The sequence below is a fragment of the Lathamus discolor genome, chromosome 1, assembly GCF_037157495.1.
Source record: "Lathamus discolor isolate bLatDis1 chromosome 1, bLatDis1.hap1, whole genome shotgun sequence".
NCBI classification, from domain to species: Eukaryota; Metazoa; Chordata; class Aves; order Psittaciformes; family Psittacidae; genus Lathamus; species Lathamus discolor.
The window spans coordinates 122927464-122946542 of NC_088884.1; the positions used below are offsets into that span (position 1 = coordinate 122927464).

The 19079-nt window shown below is 45.4% G+C and overlaps 1 protein-coding gene across 1 annotated transcript; it reads right to left on the reverse strand.

Moving 5' to 3' along the window:
• Positions 1 to 6748: 6748 nt before the first annotated feature.
• Positions 6749 to 15622, reverse strand: LOC136006438 (uncharacterized protein C12orf50 homolog). The gene is made up of 11 exons (XM_065664457.1): positions 15473 to 15622; positions 13706 to 13853; positions 13190 to 13348; positions 12576 to 12653; positions 12370 to 12483; positions 11448 to 11525; positions 11242 to 11355; positions 10126 to 10245; positions 9768 to 9965; positions 7501 to 7592; positions 6749 to 6917 (listed from the first exon to the last, which is right to left on the reverse strand). The coding sequence occupies exons 1-11, from the start codon at positions 15620 to 15622 to the stop codon at positions 6759 to 6761; spliced, it is 1410 nt and encodes a 469-aa protein (XP_065520529.1). The 3' UTR covers positions 6749 to 6758.
• Between the last annotated feature and the right edge of the window lie 3457 nt (positions 15623 to 19079).

Consider the following 19079-nt stretch of genomic DNA (forward strand, 5'->3'; position numbering starts at 1 on the left):
TGTCACAGTGACAAATGTAAACTCAGGTTTCTATCCTGGATACAAACAACGTCCCAGCTGAGAGCTATACATGCCAGGTCAGGTGACCTGTTGTTTCTCAGTGAATTTTCAAGGGCAAGAAAGACACACTTTAAAATATTAGAGTATTTGAAGATCGGTTTCACCCAGTTGCAGACGTTTAGAACGAAAAGGGCCACGTCTGGACTGTAGTCAGGAGAACTGGACTACACCCGGAGAATCGCTGGCGTCTGGAGCCAAAGCTAATCCCATGCATCAGTGACAGCTAATCATCCCCCAGTAATGAAACGTGGGCAATAACCAAGAGTCCACATAGCCACCCTGATTTTCACTCAGTGGAATTTAAGGGTTTTTTTGGTTTCTTTGAGGACAATCCCTTTTTGAGGAGCTTTGTTTTAAACAAGAGAATTTACAGGAATTCAGGAAGTTCCTTCAAAAAGAAATTATAAATGTGGTCTATTTGTTCAGAATTGTTATAATGTTGACCCAGTAAGAAAGTGATAAGTGATCTATAGGCATGATTTCTAACTTCTGTGTTCTTTGATTGCCTGTGGCCAGTTGAAATTGTATATAGTTTAGATTCCCTTTAGCTCTTCTCATCACCTCTGAAAAGGATGTATTTTGATTCACAGGTGCTGCCGTGACATAGCCAGAGTACCACGTCAACTTGAAAGTTTACATAATGGCCCTCCCTTTCAACATGGAGATATCAAGAAAATCAAGGATAAAACCCGCTCTAAAATCTAAAGTATTTACCTGTGCATAGGGGGAATAAAACTGGAAATAGCATTCTGTCCCATTCGTGTCCATTTTCACCTCCGTCACACTCTAGTGTGCAAAGGAGACGGTACCTTCTACAGGCTTGCTGCGTGGATGAAAGCAATTGCTAGCCAGTAGAGAATGTTGAGCGAATGTTCCGTAGTCTGCGTTCCGTAGAATGTTTCACGGTTGTCAACGGCTCCTCCAGTTGGTGACGTCAGCATGATGGTTCCATGTGGCCTGTCCAGCTTGAGCATCTTTCTTGATCTCATTTCATCAAAGTATGGAAAATCAGACCATCTCAAAGAGTCTCCTATTCTCCCACCCCATATTTCTCTCACATATACTGAAACAAACCCACCTTGTGGTACTTAAATAATACCCAACTTCTTCCCATAGAACCTGTGGTACTGGAAACAAATCTTTGAGAACACAAAGATGAACCTTATACTTTGACTGTTTTTTAACCCAAGTCCTTGTGCCCCATGTTTCTTACTGCACCTCTTTCTGTGGATTGCTGCTTCCCGCTAGTAGGCTGCTAGGTGTTAACTGCTTACACTGCTGGGTTTCGGTGTTTTTTCTTGTTTCTATGATGTCTAGTGCCACAGCTACAGCAGAAAGAGCAGTGGATGCTTGTGTCCCTAACAAACAGCTCTGACCCCATTCAGGACCTAGGCATCCTCTGAATAAAAAAATCTGTGGGGGAGAAGAAGCTGTAGATTTGACATCAGTGACTTGGAGATGAATGCTTCGGTGCACTGTGGGAAGAAAACATGGGAACTTGGTAGTAAACCAGAAATGGAAGCACAGAAAAGAAAAGGAGGTATGACCCCTAGAGAGAAAAATGACATTACTTTGAGAGTAATAAAGATAGAGGTGAAACCAAAGACATGGGAGGGAGGATACAAGGTAAACTGCAAGAAAGAGAATCAGTGGCTCGTAGCAGCATCAGAAGCGCACAAGACCAGTGGTTCCTTGGGAGAAGGAACAACGCAAAAAACACAAAGAAAAACAACACAAAACCAAACAGATCAGAAAAACTCCTCAAGAACCCAGCCCAGCAGTGCATGGTGACGAGACGCACAGGACAGATCAGCAGTGCACAGCGGTGCTGCACGTCATTGGTGTGCCAGGGCAGGACTGACTGGGGCACACAGGGGGAGGAGAATTCAGGAAAGCAGACGAGGGCCATGAGTAAGGGGCCATCAGTGGGCAGCAGCAGCCCTAGGAAGGCCAGGTCAGCTGTGCCAGGGGCTATCCACACAGAGGCTCTGTACTTGCGCAGCTGCGCCTACATGAGGAACAGAAGCAGGGCTGGTCAGGAAGAACTGATTCCGCTCTGGCTTTGTGTGGCAAAGATGTGGGAGCTGGGGGCTACAGGGAGAAGCTGCCGGAAGCTTCCCATGTGTCCAATAGGGCCAATGCCAACAGGGAAGAAGGGACTGGTGGGGGGAAGGTGCTGGGAGATTTGACTTTTATTTTTTCATGCGTGTGAAATACGAACACACTCCTCTAAACAAGATAACAAGGTTTTATTGAGGGACAAAGTCAATAAAGCAAAAGCAACAGCGCACGACCGTGGCCAGAGGCGCAAGTGATTAGTATTTGTTACGGGTTTATATACTTTCACTATTACATTAGTTACATACATATTCATAATCCCTGCATATAGGTGGGGAATATTATAACTAGCTCCAAGAACTTATTATCATAAGTCTCCTTCCCTTGGCGTCTGCGCACTGCTCTGTGGTGATTGTGGGCAGGGGTCTTGAGGATGAAGTAAGCAGTCTTCCTCTTGTGAGTAGGGGTCTTCAAGATGAAGTAAGCAGTCTTCCTGCATAGATATGCATAGCTGCATAGTCAGCTATGCAATCTGGACATCTGTAAATCGATGGGTCCGGATGGAATGCACCCACGGGTGCTGAGGGAGCTTGTGGAGGTCATTGCTAGGCCACTCTCCATCATCTTTGGTATGTCGTGGGAAACCGGAGAGGTGCCTGAGGATTGGCGGATGGCAAAGGTCACACCAGTCTATAAGAAGGGCAAGAAGGAGGACCCGGGTAATTATAGACCGGTCAGCCTTACCTCCATCCCTGGAAAGGTGATGGAACAACTTATTCCTGACTCCATCACTAGGCATATCAAGGATGAGGGGGTCATTAAGAACAGCCAACATGGTTTTATGAGGGGGAAGTCATGTATGACCAACCTTATAGCCTTCTATGAGGAAGTGACTAGGTGGAGGGATGATGGTAGAGCGGTAGATGTAGTTTTTCTTGATTTCAGTAAGGCATTTGATACTGTCTCCCACAGCATCCTCATAGATAAGCTAAGGAAGTGTGGGCTTGACGATCAAGTAGTGAGGTGGATCGAGAACTGGTTGAAAGGAAGAAAGCAGAGAGTTGTGGTCAATGGTGCAGAATCTAGCTGGAGGTCTGTGACTAGTGGAGTCCCTCAGGGGTCGGTGCTGGGACCGGTGCTGTTTAATATTTTCATCAATGACCTGGATGAGGGAACTGAGTGCACCCTCAGCAAGTTCGCTGATGACACAAAACTGGGAGGAGTGGCTGACACACCAGAGGACTGTGCTGCCATTCAGCGAGACCTGGACAGGCTGGAGAGTTGGGCGGGGAGAAACTTGATGAAATTTAACAAGGGCAAGTGTAGAGTCTTGCATCTGGGGAAGAACAACCCCATGTACCAGTACAGGTTGGGGGTTGACCTGCTGGAAAGTAGCGAAGGGGAAAGGGACCTGGGGGTCCTGGTGGATAGGAGGACGACCATGAGCCAGCAATGTGCTCTTGCGGCCAAGAAGGCAAATGGCATCTTAGGGTGCATTAGAAAGGGTGTGGTTAGTAGGTCAAGAGAGGTTCTCCTCCCCCTCTACTCAGCCTTGGTGAGGCCACATCTGGAATATTGCGTCCAGTTCTGGGCCCCTCTGTTCAAGAAGGACAGGGAATTGCTTGAAGGAGTCCAGCGCAGAGCCACAAAGATGATTAAGGGAGTGGAACATCTCCCTTATGAGGAGAGGCTGAGGGAGCTGGGTCTCTTTAGCTTGGAGGAGACTGAGGGGTGACCTCATCAATGTTTACAAATATGTAAAGGGTGGGTGTCAGGATGATGGAGCTAGGCTTTTTTCAGTGATATCCAGTGATAGGACAAGGGGCAATGGGTGTAAACTGGAGCATAGGAAGTTCCACGTTAACATCAGGAAGAACTTCTTTACTGTAAGAGTGACAGAGCACTGGAACGGGTTGCCCAGGGGGGTTGTGGAGTCTCCTACACTGGAGATATTCAAGGCCCGCCTGGACAAGTTCCTGTGTGATGTACTGTAGGTTACCCTGCTCTTGCAGGGGGGTTGGACTAGATGATCTTTTGGGGTCCCTTCGAACCCTTGGGATTCTGTGATTCCTCACTGTGTACTTTTCAGCTTTGGCACAGTTGGACGCCCCAGTAATCACACAACTAGCTGAAACCAGCTATAATTCTTTTGATACCTAGCAAAGATTTAAAACAGTGTGACCTTCCTGCAGAATTTATTGCAGGATGGGCAGACAAGGAGTATCCCGAGCTAGCAGATGTTTGGGAGGCTCCGTCTCTAAACTAACTGGTAAGTAGAAGGATGGTGTGAAATAACTCATTCATGTTTAGTGGGGCCACTAAATCCTGTTATCTCACCACAGACTTATAACACAAACATTGTTCTTGAAAACTAAAGGTACTTTAGAAGACTAGTGTGAAACAATTAACTCATGTTTAGTGGGGCCACTACATTCCACACAGTTACAACGTAAACATTATTCTCTTTCTACAAGCTAAGTTAAGCTAAAAGTACTTTATGTTTCCCAGGCACTGGCTTTTCTTGTATCAAGCCCCCACCCCCCTTTCTTTTACCCTTACAAATTCTTTTGCTATGTGACTCCGTTTTGCTCAAGAGTTCTGACCCTTTTTAACTTGTGTCATCTTGTGTCTCTAGCGAGCTTTGTTATTGTAAACTCGTAGTGCCATATCCACATAAGCACACCTATGACTTGCGAAAGCCAACACATTTAGGCGTTTATCACAACGCATCTGCTGTGCTGCAACTGGCAATAAAGTGAGAGAAAAGGCTGAGCGCCTGGGCAAGGACAGGAGGCGGCTGTCCTGAGGGAGAGGCCCCCGCAGCCTGGGGCCTCAGGCCGGCCTCGGCCTCGGGCTCGCGGCCGCCCGGACCCATGTCCGAGCACGGCTGCGGCACCCGGGGCGGCGCTGGCCCGGCGGGAGCTGCCGCTGGGGAAAGCGGAGCTGCCCCAGACCCGCGGCCGGGCGCGGCGGCGGAGAGCGGCGGAGGGCGGCGGAAGCGGCACCAGGCTGCGGGCTGTTGAAAACGGACAACGCCGCTCACCCCACCATGCCCAGGACCGGGCCGCAGAGGCCGGCGGAGCGGCAGTGACAGGCTCCACCACCCGTGGCGCCCCGCGGGAGCGGCGCAGGCGCAGAGTGGGCTCGGCGCGGGGCTGGCGGCAGGGAGGCGGGTTGGGGCCGGGGCCGGGGCCGGGGCCGGGGCCGGGGCCGGGGCCGGGGCCGGGGCCGGGGCCGGGGTCGGGGTCGGGGTCGGGGTCGGAGTCATGACCGTGAGGTGCCGGGGAGCGGTGCCGCGGAAGGTGCCGTGTTTGTTCGTGACGGAGCTGAAGGCGGAGCCGTCGGCCAAGCGGAGCGGCAGGTGGCCGGAGCCTGGCGGGGGGTCTGGGCTTCACGGGACTGGGCGAGCGGCAGGCAGTCGGTGTCCCAGCCCCCGCGGCGGGTCCGGTGCCGGGCCGAGGGGAGTGAGGCCGCCAGGTGGCGAGGGGTTTGGCTGCAGGTCTCTGGCGAAATGGACGGTGCGGCAGCCGGGTGCTCACGCAGGCGGTGCGTTTGCTTTTTCTAAGTGTCGGGAGCGGTAACGGCAAGGAACGGGATCACTCCAAGATAATGGTACTGGGAAACTTTCAGGGGACTCAGCCAGTATTCTGACTTGCCGAGCTGGAAAAGGCAGTCTACGGACAGACTGGGAAAGCAGGAATTAAGGGGGGGGGGGGGGGGGGAGACGTTTGGTGTGATGTTGCTTGTCTTTCTGACACGCCACGATGCCCACTTTCCCTGGAGATGTCTGAGCACCTGCCTGCTGTTGGGAAGTGGTGAGTGAGGGTCTTGTTTTGCTTTGCTTGTGTGCGTGGCTTTTACTTTACCTATTAAACTGTTTTCATGTGAACCCATGAGTTTTCTCACTGTTGCCCTTCTGATTTTCTCCCACACGTCAGTGTGGGGGGGGGGGGGGGGGCGGAGTGAGTGAGCAGTCTGCTGTGTGGGGCTCAGTTGCCTGCTGGGGTTAAACCATGGCACTTCCTCAGTTGGCATGCGTTCATAAAGAAGACACGGGAGCAGATCTCAAACTGGCCCGTGCGTATTCAAAGATTCTGTATTTTATGCTTATGGCTGCAAACCCGGTTCCTAAAACAGAAAGTATTTAAGAGCAGGATGCTTTTGCCATAGTTCACTGGACTGGCCTGGGTATTGCTTGGAATAAAATGGTGCTATTGGCTTTCAGCTCCAAACTGAGAGCTCAGAATAGCTCATTGGGATGAATTTCCGTTGCCTGTTGTCATAGAGGAAGGCACATCTCCAAATATCGCAGTGCTAGACTGGAAACTCTTCTAGTGTATATGCACTACTTGAAGTGCATACAAAAGCAAAATTATCTCTAAATACTAATCAGTAATGGGAAAGGCAGAGAGAGTTCACAAGGAGATTGTCTTTCTTCTTTTGTCTTAGAGCAATTTCCAAGCTGGTATGTCTTTGGGAAACACTGGAGTACTTAGGATTAGAAATCTGAATAGGATGGATAGGGCTGGGCTTATAGAGTCCAGTTGTCAGGAATAAGAATCTGCATGAGAACAAGGCAGTAACATAGCCATGATGAAGGATTAAAATTTAATCACTTTTGAAGTGCTGCAGTGTACTTCCTACATGTTATTTTTGGAATGTGCATTCTTAGCGTGTTTGGTTTCTCCTCTTAAGAATTCCCCTATCTTTCTGGTTTTTGTGAATTCACGATCTCGCTTCATCTCCCTCTTGTCTTCATACCCTTCTCGTCTGTGGTTCACTTCCATGTCTTTTTGGCGCTGTTGTCAAAATACAAACACAGAACACCTTGTGAATAATTTCCTATGGCAAAACTATACGCTCTTCCAGAAGCGGTTTAAGTAGTAAACACAGGAGACAAGGTCAAGTTGTCATCTGCTTTCTGCTCAGCTGTAAAATCTAGTAATTAGAGGGCCTCAGGGCATCCTGTGAATGTTTACTAGCCTCATTCCTTTCATGAATTAGGACTGTGGCTGATCAACATTCGGCTGTTGGAGATGCTACAGAAGTAGACAAATAGAGACAAATAGACCACACTCAGGCAGTGTCTCTGCTGAGCTTTGTCCAGCGCTACAAGCCAAACCCCCTCCTGTAGTTCCTCACTTTAAAGGCAGGTACAACTTTTGCCTTCAGATCAGTAATACTGTACAAAATTAGGAATTATGGGTTAGTTCTGCAGGCCAAATTCCATTTCTGCAAATCAACACAACTCTTAACTGTTCTTTCAGACTGCTCAGCATTGCATAGGATCTTTTGGGATTTGGTTGGGGAAGTTGTTACTGTGAAATTTTGGTTTCTAGGTGGGGAGAGACCAGACAGTCAAAATCTCTATCAAGCAGTTACCTGAATGGTTGCTTTAGTCTTGGAGAATGTTTTTGCCTGTGGATTTCTTTTCCTCCGAGTTGGTGCATTATAGGATCCTGAAGTGTGTTTGTCTGTAGGAAGAGCATAGACCTGGTTTCCGGGAAAACTTTCTTAGCCTGACAGGTGAATCAGATACTACATAATTATAAATACTACGTTATCTGAAGTACCCATGAATGCATTGGGTGAGTCCTGTAGCACCTCTAAAATAGAAGCTAGGATTAAGCACAGAATCTCTCTCTCTCTAGTTCTCTTTTCAACGAGTTTTTGTAATCTGGCAGGCTTTCCATGAGGCTCTGAGGACCTTCCAAGCGAGGCATGGTTTAAGTCCAGCCGGTAACTCAGAACCACACAGCCGCTAGCTCACTTCTCCTCCCCCAGCTGCCGGAGGGATGGGGGGGAGAATCGAAAAAATTGAACTCCCATAGGATGAGGTAAGAACAGTTCAGTCACTAAGGTATAACACAAACCTACTACTGCTCACTACTCGCCAACTGATATCCAGCCTGACCTGAGCAACAACCTGGGCCTTCTGGGTAACCCCCTCCAGTTTATACACTGGGCATGACGTACTGTGGTATGGAATACTCCTCTGGCTAGTTTGGGTCAGGTGTCCTGTCTCTGCTTCCTCCCAGCTTTCCTTCCTCCCTGGCAGAGCATGAGACTGAAAAAGTCCTTGGTCAGAGTAAAAACTACTTAGCAACAACTGAAAACATTGGTGTTATCAGCGCTGTTCACAGGCTGAAAGTCAAAACCACAGGACTGCACCAGCTACTAAAAAGAAGAAAAAATGACTGCTACTGCTGAACCCAGGACACTCTGCCATGGTTGTCAGGGACTTAACAAAGCACATGTTCCTGTGCTGAAAATTTTCCCAAAGGCATCATCTGCTTTTAGAAGAAACTAATCCATAATTCAGTCCTCCTGTTTTATCCCTGCTTGTGAACGCACTTAGATGCAAGGCAATGTTATGTCCAAGTACTCTTGTTTTCTCTTAGTTCCAGACTAAGTGGATTAATTCACATTATTAATTCCGTACTAATCCTGAAATTTTCAGTTTACACCCAACACTGCAGTATTACCATAGTTTCCTTTTTGTGTCCAAAATATCCTGGTTTTGCCAGGCTCATTCTTTACTTTGGAGCATTTCCAAACAGATGGCTCAGGAACTGCTGAAAAAAAACCAAGCCAGTAACCAAAATGGGAATGGTTATTATGAGAATAATGCCGATCACCTTGTTTTAGACATGCTGTATCCTTTCCTTAACCTGGAAGCTTGATAAGATGTATTCTTCACATTAAGAATACTCTCTCTGTAATTTCTGCACTCATCTGTCCACATTTTATCAAAGCAAGCATTAAAAGCAAAAAGAAAAAAACCCCAACTATTAGTCCCAGGGACAGAGTACTGATTTTAGGATTCATTTCCCTTAACGTTATTGATCTTCTGCATATGAAAGAAGTTCCCTTCATTGGAAAGACTTGGAGGCACCTCGAGATGGAGATTCAACATAATTTAAGATAGCTGTTTCAAGAAAATGCCTTTTTAACTTAGGGTTATTGAAATACTTTATTACTAATTTTTATGAAGTGACAGATAAAACAAACTATTTTCCAGAGTTAGCATGGACAGGGCAAGGAGAAAGGCACATAAACTTTAAATTATGTACTTGATTATGTGAAGCTCTATTAGCAAATTAAAAATAAAGCAAAAGATGTACAGTTATGATTACATCCAAACTAGATATCCAAAAAGGAAGACACAAGACTCGGAATCCCACCTGTCAGCTCCTGTCAAATTTATGACATAGTATGTTCTATCAGGAGGATAGTGGCAGGAGGATAGATGGAGAGAAGTTGATGGAAAATATCATCCTGCATGAATGGCAGGAAGAATGAACTCAGTGCTTTGTCCAACAGAAATAATATGAAGAAACAATAACAAATTGCAGAAATTTACACTGCATGTAATTCAAGAAAAGCAGCTTGATTAAAATCCAAGGATGTTTTTATTGAAGATGAAAAATAAGCCAAAATTGTGAAAACTATCATAAAATCTTTACATTTCTTTGTGTGGGTACTGCTGCAACCTGCTTGTGAAAGTTACACTGGATCAAATTTACTCTTGCCCATCTTTAACCGTAAATCTTCATATTCTGTCTGCAGGGACACAATTGACTGTAACACAATACAGGCAGGTGTATTCTAGGCATTTTAAGAATCATCCATTTGAAGCAGGAACTCACCTCTAGGTCCAGTGAACTTTGGTTCTTGGGTGACAGTGACAGTTCGGTAGACGACATACGCTGATCTTTGTGGTTCTGAAGAACAGAAGTAAGACTTTCTCCCGGTTTCTCTCTCGTGTGGAAAAGAAGTTTCACCATATTTAATTTGACCATTTGTTTGGTAACTGGGCTGTACTTCGGGGCTGGCAGTGCGGCTTCCTAAAAGGGAAAAAACAAATAATAATGCTGATTTAATGCTGGAAGACAAGACCAAAAACAAAAAACATTTTATTTGTGGATAGCCTGATCCAAGTATAGACAGTTATGTCATTTATGAGTTAATGTTTAGCCATAAGAACTCCATGCTCAAGTATCTTACCTCCATTTTCAAAGGATCTGCAACCTGTTCTGGAAATATTCTCTTTTGGTACTCTCCTTCCCATACTCTCTCCTTCTCTATATGTGTTGTTCAGTCCTGGACGAATTGTATTGCTGTCACCTGTGAAAGCATCAGAAAGAATGTTTCAGCTGCTGGTGTTTAAGCACTGGCAAGGGCACTGCCATTCGCCTCCTCCCACCTCTGTGAGCTTGTCATGAGTTCAGTGCAGTTGCCTTCCATCTCTCTTTTTATATTCTTCTCTCTCTTTTGGCTGTTCTTTGCATTCTGCCTGGAGTAACTCCACCAGCTGAGCTATAACACTCATGCCCTCTAAGAAAATACCATCGTACACAGAGTAAAGAAGACACAGGCTCCAGAGTAAAGAACCAGCTACAAGTTACCTGCTTGTTCTTCGGCTTCTCACTTTTCATGAGAGATATTTATGAGTCCTACCTGACCAAATTGATTTCAAGGTGCCTGTCATCACAGAACTTAAAGCCTCAGAGAACTCAAAGAAATGCTTTGGGTAAATCTTTCCATCCTTGCCTCAGAATGTATCTTATGATACATAAAGATGTGCTTTAAACCCAGATATTTCTTACTGTTTCTCTCATCGGTACTTTAAACATATATAAACATGTGCCAGACAAACCTCATCAAAACTTTTATAATAATATGAATTTTAAATGTAGAAATGAGAAAACCAAGAATCTGCCAAATTCTCTGGAATATTTAGGATTGCAAAATTGGTCAGTCAATACTATAAAGTGAAAAAAATCTTAGGATGGTTTGAACTAGACTACATAAACCTAGATTGTGAAGAATAATCAAAAGAGAGACCAGTGTTGTGCATGTCTGGAAAGTACACGTGGGGTTAAGAGATCATTTTCACCTTTTCCATTGACAATTGACGCAGGTAGTCACCACGCATCTGATACCCATACACGCAAATAAGAAGAAAAATCTAATTAAATATTTTTATTATATTTGCGAATGCCTTAGGACTGTCTCTGAGTTCAAAAAGTGGAGAGGAGAAGCAAACCATGTCATAGTTTCTCCTTGTAAGAGTAATTTCAAACGTGGTACCCATTGTCTGAGGCGATGAAAAATACTTGCCTTTCTGCAAGTCCCACTGCGTAGCTTCAAAGGGCAGTAGCTCAGTTTCCTGAGACAGTGACACAGGGCTGGGTGACTGCCGTTGGTCAGGCTGCTGAATCCCGTAAAACTCTCCTGAACATTATCAAGAAGGAAAAATACCCCAAAGTTTACTGTGTGCGCAGCATGGCTGCTCAGAAAAGAGTGACAACTGCTTTCATACTTACCAGACTTATAGCATATTTCCTTTATTGCTCTTTCCTCTTCGATATCCTCAGTAGTCTTAGGCACACAGTCAGAAACATCTGTGGGAAACATTTTTAAAAGATTAGGAGATAGCTTGGCAGAGACCTTCCACAATTCCTAACAGTCAAATACATAATGACATTCACTTGGTTACGTTTTTTGGGTTTTCTTTTTTATTTCCATCCCAATTACAACCTCTGCTTCCCGACAGGGAAATCATTCCTTTAGATTCACTCTTCATGCCCGATAACTATGAATACTGCCTGATTAAAGTGATGGCATTTTTAAGGTGCCTGTTATCACAGAACCTAAAGCCTCAGAGAACTTGGTTGAAGAAAAGCTTTGGGGAAACATCTCTCTCCTTTTCTTGGAAGGTACCACTACATCTCATCATCTAGACACCAGAGAGGTCCAGCAAAGAGCTCAAAACACCTCTGGGAAAGGTGTTTTTTACCGTCCTTTGGCATCCTCACGGTGCAATAAATAGCCCTATAAGAGTGTAAATAGGGACTCTTGTCCCTATTTACAAGAGAGAGCCTGCTTGAGACATTGAAACCAGTTCTTAACGTTAGAATGGGTAGAGTACATAAATTGTGATTTTGAAGAACAATTACACAAAAAAGTGATGTTGTGCCCCCGAGGAAAGTACTCCTGGGGTTAATATTAAGCCCATTTTCACCTTTTCCATTGACAATTGACGCAGGTATTCACCACGCATCTGATACCCATACACACAAATAAGAAGAAAAATCTAATTAAATATTTTTATGATATTTATGAATGCCTTAGGACTGTCCCTGAGTTCAAAAAGTGGAGAGGAGGAGCAAACCGTGTCATAGTTTCTCCTTGTAAGAGCAATTTCAAAAGTGGCACCCATTGTCCGAGGCAATGGAAAGTACTTGCCTTTCTGCACGTCCCACTGCGTAGCTTCAAAGGGCAGTAGCTCAGTTTCCTGCGACGATGACACAGGGCTGGGTGACTGCCGTTGGTCAGGCTGCTGAATCCCGTAAAGCTCTCCTGAACATTATCAAGAAGGAAAAAAACCCCAAAGTTTACTGTGTGCGCAGCATGGCTGCTCAGAAAAGAGTGACAACTGCTTTCATACTTACCAGACTTATAGCATATTTCCTTTATTGCTCTTTCCTCTTCGATATCCTCAGTAGTCTTAGGCACCCAGTCAGAAACATCTGTGGGAAATATTTTTAAGAGATTAGGAGATAGCTAGACAGAGACCTTCCACAGTTCCTAACAGTCAAATGCATAATTTGTGCAGTGTGTGCCTTAGAGCAGGTTGTTCTCTCGTTTCCTCTCACTGGGAATGTGCAATTCATCCCTTCCGTATGGATCTCTCATCTCTAAATGAGATTCACTGAATGGTTCAACCACATTTAAAAACTTTTAAAACAGAAGGACCTAAATATATAAATATTCACATTCAGGTAAACAAGGAAGGGGCTAGTTAATGAGAAAGAGGAATGTGAGTTATACCACTGTTGAAACATTCAGCTGGGCATTTCACAGGAGTTAGAAAATGGTGCCTCACTCACATCCGGTGACTACCAGGTCCAATGATTTGGGGATTTCCTGAAAACTCCTTCAAGAACACGTGAACCCCTTTTCTACAAATCTGATGCTTATTCTAACGAATCAGTTGACTGAGAAGTACATTGTAATGTTTGACAAAATGCATTCTACTAGCTTATATAAGAAAAAAGCCTTTTACCTTTCTCTTCATCATCTTCTTCGTCATCCTCTTCATCACTGAGATTTATAATCAGTGGAGGGTGAATAGGTAGTACAGTATTCTCCAGACTTGTGAGTGATCCTTGACACTGGGCTGGAAGCAGAATCCCTTCTTGGTCACCCTGTGGCAATGGAGCATCTGCAGAAAAGAGCAGTACTAGAGAGATTTAATCTATCAAATACCCAAGGATAAAACATTCCTGCTCTGTGGATCTCAGCAATCTAAGCTACCGTTCATGACTTCATCTTTCATATCAGTGGTAGCTATGATGATTTGTAACATGATAGGCAAAATTCCTGCAATAAGCCTATTCCAATGCCAAAGCAATTCCATTCCTTGACTTCAGTATCTTGCTATCCTACCTGATCATACCTGACTGTCTTGCCATGGTACATTTCTTGCCCTTAATATACGATATGGAAGCACTAGAACGAGAGTAGAAGGATATTTCCTGAATTCTAATGAAAAATCTGTTGAGAAAATATTTTTACTCACTGTTAGTAGGTGGCAGGAAAAGTCCATTGATATGACGAGGCTTGCTGTGACGGAAGGCACAGTTGATCCTCACACAGCCTGAGGGTTGTCTTTCCCAGAAACAGGCAACGTTCTTCAACTTCCGCTGCAGGAGAAAAGTTTTCAGATACTGTAAATGAACTAGTAAAAACGGACTTAATGGATTAGTACGTGATGTAACTACTGCGCACGTACAAGTAAGACTTGGTGGGAGCGTATTCTGGTATTTTAGAACATTTAAAGATCTCTTGAATCAAATCTGCTGTACATGTGCGCATCTTACACAATTACTCTCTTACTATTAGAGTACACGGGTCTGTGGGAAAATGAGAAGTAAAAAACAACCCCCACAAAGATTCCCAATAAGAAACAGAAACCTAAACACTTGGGAACTTGTAATCCTTATGCAGACCTGTCACACTCGGACTTCAAAATCTGGAAAAAACACCTTTTTTTCCAATATCGTGTAATCTTTGCAATAAACGATCCAGCTTGCACTCTACCTCTGGGTCCGTGCCTTCATCCTCACAAATTCCCACTGGAAGTATCAACTCGGCTGCAGAAAGTCAATTTGTTTTCAGACTAAAACATGTATTTTGAAGGGACTTGCTCCTTTCCACCTGTATTCCCATCTCTCTAAATCCACTGAACAGATGTGAGTATCTCCATTTCCATAGCAGGTGCACAGTATCACATCCAAGAGGATTTCCACACTGACAGAATCTGCACCCGAGGAAAATTAATTTCTGGATAGTCACACTGGTTGCCCATACCCCCGTGGCTGCCATAAAGGTGACTCTGCTCTTTTAAGAGATTTTGGTTTTAATAAATGGGGGAGATGATGCAGTAGTCCTTGTGTAACAGTGTCACAGTGACAAATGTAAACTCAGGTTTCTATCCTGGATACAAACAACGTCCCACCTGAGAGCTATACATGCCAGGTCAGGTGACCTGTTGTTTCTCAGTGAATTTTTAAGGGCAAGAAAGACACACTTTAAAATATTAGAGTATTTGAAGATCGGTTTCACCCAGTTGCAGACGTTTAGAACGGAAAGAGGCCACGTCTGGACTGTAGTCAGGAGAACTGGACTACACCCGGAGAATCGCTGGCATCTGGAGCCAAAGCTAATCCCATGCATCAGTGACAGCTAATCATCCCCCAGTAATGAAACGTGGGCAATAACCAAGAGTCCATATAGCCGCCCTGATTTTCACTCAGTGGAATTTAAGGGTTTTTTTGGTTTCTTTGAGGACAATCCCTTTTTGAAGAGCTTTGTTTTCAACAAGAGATTTTACAGGAATTCAGGAAGTTCCTTCAAAAAGAAATTATAAATGTGGTCTATTTGTTCAGAATTGGTATAATGTTGACCCAGTAAGAAAGTGATAAGTGATCTATAGGCATGATTCCTAACTTCTGTGTTCTTTGATTGCCTGTGGCCAGTTGAAATTGCATATAGTTTAGATTCCCTTTAGCTCTTCTCATCACCTCTGAAAAGGATGTATTTTGATTCACAGGTGCTGCCGTGACATAGCCAGAGTACCACGTCAACTTGAAAGTTTACATAATGGCCCTCCCTTTCAACATGGAGATATCAAGAAAATCAAGGATAAAACCCGCTCTAAAATCTAAAGTATTTACCTGTGCATAGGGGGAATAAAACTGGAAATAGCATTCTGTCCCATTCGTGTCCATTTTCACCTCCGTCACACTCTAGTGTGCAAAGGAGACGGTACCTTCTACAGGCTTGCTGCGTGGATGAAAGCAATTGCTAGCCAGTAGAGAATGTTGAGCGAATGTTCCGTAGTCTGCGTTCCGTAGAATGTTTCGCGGTTGTCAACGGCTCCTCCAGTTGGTGACGTCAGCATGATGGTTCCATGTGGCCTGTCCAGCTTGAGCATCTTTCTTGATCTCATTTCATCAAAGTATGGAAAATCAGACCATCTCAAAGGGTCTCCTATTCTCCCACCCCATATTTCTCTCACATATACTGAAACAAACCCACCTTGTGGTACTTAAACCCAACTTCTTCCCATAGAACCTGTGGTATTGGAAACAAATCTTTGAGAACACAAAGATGAACCTTATACTTTGACTGTTTTTTAACCCAAGTCCTTGTGCCCCATGTTTCTTACTGCACCTCTTTCTGTGGATTGCTGCTTCCCGCTAGTAGGCTGCTAGGTGTTAACTGCTTACACTGCTGGGTTTCGGTGTTTTTTCTTGTTTCTATGATGTCTAGTGCCACAGCTACAGCAGAAAGAGCAGTGGATGCTTGTGTCCCTAACAAACAGCTCTGACCCCATTCAGGACCTAGGCATCCTCTGAATAAAAAAATCTGTGGGGGAGAAGAAGCTGTAGATTTGACATCAGTGACTTGGAGATGAATGCTTCGGTGCACTGTGGGAAGAAAACATGGGAACTTGGTAGTAAACCAGAAATGGAAGCACAGAAAAGAAAAGGAGGTATGACCCCTAGAGAGAAAAATGACATTACTTTGAGAGTAATAAAGATAGAGGTGAAACCAAAGACATGGGAGGGAGGATACAAGGTAAACTGCAAGAAAGAGAATCAGTGGCTCGTAGCAGCATCAGAAGCGCACAAGACCAGTGGTTCCTTGGGAGAAGGAACAACGCAAAAAACACAAAGAAAAACAACACAAAACCAAACAGATCAGAAAAACTCCTCAAGAACCCAGCCCAGCAGTGCATGGTGACGAGACGCACAGGACAGATCAGCAGTGCACAGCGGTGCTGCACGTCATTGGTGTGCCAGGGCAGGACTGACTGGGGCACACAGGGGGAGGAGAATTCAGGAAAGCAGACGAGGGCCATGAGTAAGGGGCCATCAGTGGGCAGCAGCAGCCCTAGGAAGGCCAGGTCAGCTGTGCCAGGGGCTATCCACACAGAGGCTCTGTACTTGCGCAGCTGCGCCTACATGAGGAACAGAAGCAGGGCTGGTCAGGAAGAACTGATTCCGCTCTGGCTTTGTGTGGCAAAGATGTGGGAGCTGGGGGCTACAGGGAGAAGCTGCCGGAAGCTTCCCATGTGTCCAATAGGGCCAATGCCAACAGGGAAGAAGGGACTGGTGGGGGGAAGATGCTGGGAGATTTGACTTTTATTTTTTCATGCGTGTGAAATACGAACACACTCCTCTAAACAAGATAACAAGGTTTTATTGAGGGACAAAGTCAATAAAGCAAAAGCAACAGCGCATGACCGTGGCCAGAGGCGCGAGTGATTAGTATTTGTTACGGGTTTATATACTTTCACTATTACATTAGTTACATACATATTCATAATCCCTGCATATAGGTGGGGAATATTATAACTAGCTCCAAGAACTTATTATCATAAGTCTCCTTCTCTTGGCGTCTGCGCACTGCTCTGCGGTGATTGTGGGCAGGGGTCTTGAGGATGAAGTAAGCAGTCTTCCTCTTGTGAGTAGGGGTCTTCAAGATGAAGTAAGCAGTCTTCCTGCATAGATATGCATAGCTGCATAGTCAGCTATGCAATCTGGACATCTGTAAATCGATGGGTCCGGATGGAATGCATCCACGGGTGCTGAGGGAGCTTGTGGAGGTCATTGCTAGGCCACTCTCCATCATCTTTGGTATGTCGTGGGAAACCGGAGAGGTGCCTGAGGATTGGCGGATGGCAAAGGTCACACCAGTCTATAAGAAGGGCAAGAAGGAGGACCCGGGTAATTATAGACCGGTCAGCCTTACCTCCATCCCTGGAAAGGTGATGGAACAACTTATTCTTGACTCCATCACTAGGCATATCAAGGATGAGGGGGTCATTAAGAACAGCCAACATGGTTTTATGAGGGGGAAGTCATGTATGACCAACCTTATAGCCTTCTATGAGGAAGTGACTAGGTGGAGGGATGATGGTAGAGCGGTAGATGTAGTTTTTCTTGATTTCAGTAAGGCATTTGATACTGTCTCCCACAGCATCCTCATAGATAAGCTAAGGAAGTGTGGGCTTGACGATCAAGTAGTGAGGTGGATCGAGAACTGGTTGAAAGGAAGAAGGCAGAGAGTTGTGGTCAATGGTGCAGAATCTAGCTGGAGGTCTGTGACTAGTGGAGTCCCTCAGGGGTCGGTGCTGGGACCGGTGCTGTTTAATATTTTCATCAATGACCTGGATGAGGGAACTGAGTGCACCCTCAGCAAGTTTGCTGATGACACAAAACTGGGAGGAGTGGCTGACACACCAGAGGACTGTGCTGCCATTCAGCGAGACCTGGACAGGCTGGAGAGTTGGGCAGGGAGAAACTTGATGAAATTTAACAAGGGCAAGTGTAGAGTCTTGCATCTGGGGAAGAACAACCCCATGTACCAGTACAGGTTGGGGGTTGACCTGCTGGAAAGTAGCGAAGGGGAAAGGGACCTGGGGGTCCTGGTGGATAGGAGGATGACCATGAGCCAGCAATGTGCTCTTGCGGCCAAGAAGGCAAATGGCATCTTAGGGTGCATTAGAAAGGGAGTGGTTAGTAGGTCAAGAGAGGTTCTCCTCCCCCTCTACTCAGCCTTGGTGAGGCCGCATCTGGAATATTGCGTCCAGTTCTGGGCCCCTCTGTTCAAGGACAGGGAATTGCTTGAAGGAGTCCAGCGCAGAGCCACAAAGATGATTAAGGGAGTGGAACATCTCCCTTATGAGGAGAGGCTGAGGGAGCTGGGTCTCTTTAGCTTGGAGGAGACTGAGGGGTGACCTCATCAATGTTTACAAATATGTAAAGGGTGGGTGTCAGGATGATGGAGCTAGGCTTTTTTCAGTGATATCCAGTGATAGGACAAGGGGCAATGGGTGTAAACTGGAGCATAGGAAGTTCCACGTTAACATCAGGAAGAACTTCTTTACTGTAAGAGTGACAGAGCACTGGAACAGGTTGCCCAGGGGGGTTGTGGAGTCTCCTACACTGGAGATATTCAAGGCCCGCCTGGACAAGTTCCTGTGTGATGTACTGTAGGTTACCCTGCTCTTGCAGGGGGGTTGGACTAGATGATCTTTTGGGGTCCCTTCGAACCCTTGGGATTCTGTGATTCCTCACTGTGTACTTTTCAGCTTTGGCACAGTTGGACGCCCCAGTAATCACACAACTAGCTGAAACCAGCTATAATTCTTTTGATACCTAGCAAAGATTTAAAACAGTGTGACCTTCCTGCAGAATTTATTGCAGGATGGGCAGACAAGGAGTATCCCAAGCTAGCAGATGTTTGGGAGGCTCCGTCTCTAAACTAACTGGTAAGTAGAAGGATGGTGTGAAATAACTCATTCATGTTTAGTGGGGCCACTAAATCCTGTTATCTCACCACAGACTTACAACACAAACATTGTTCTTGAAAACTAAAGGTAC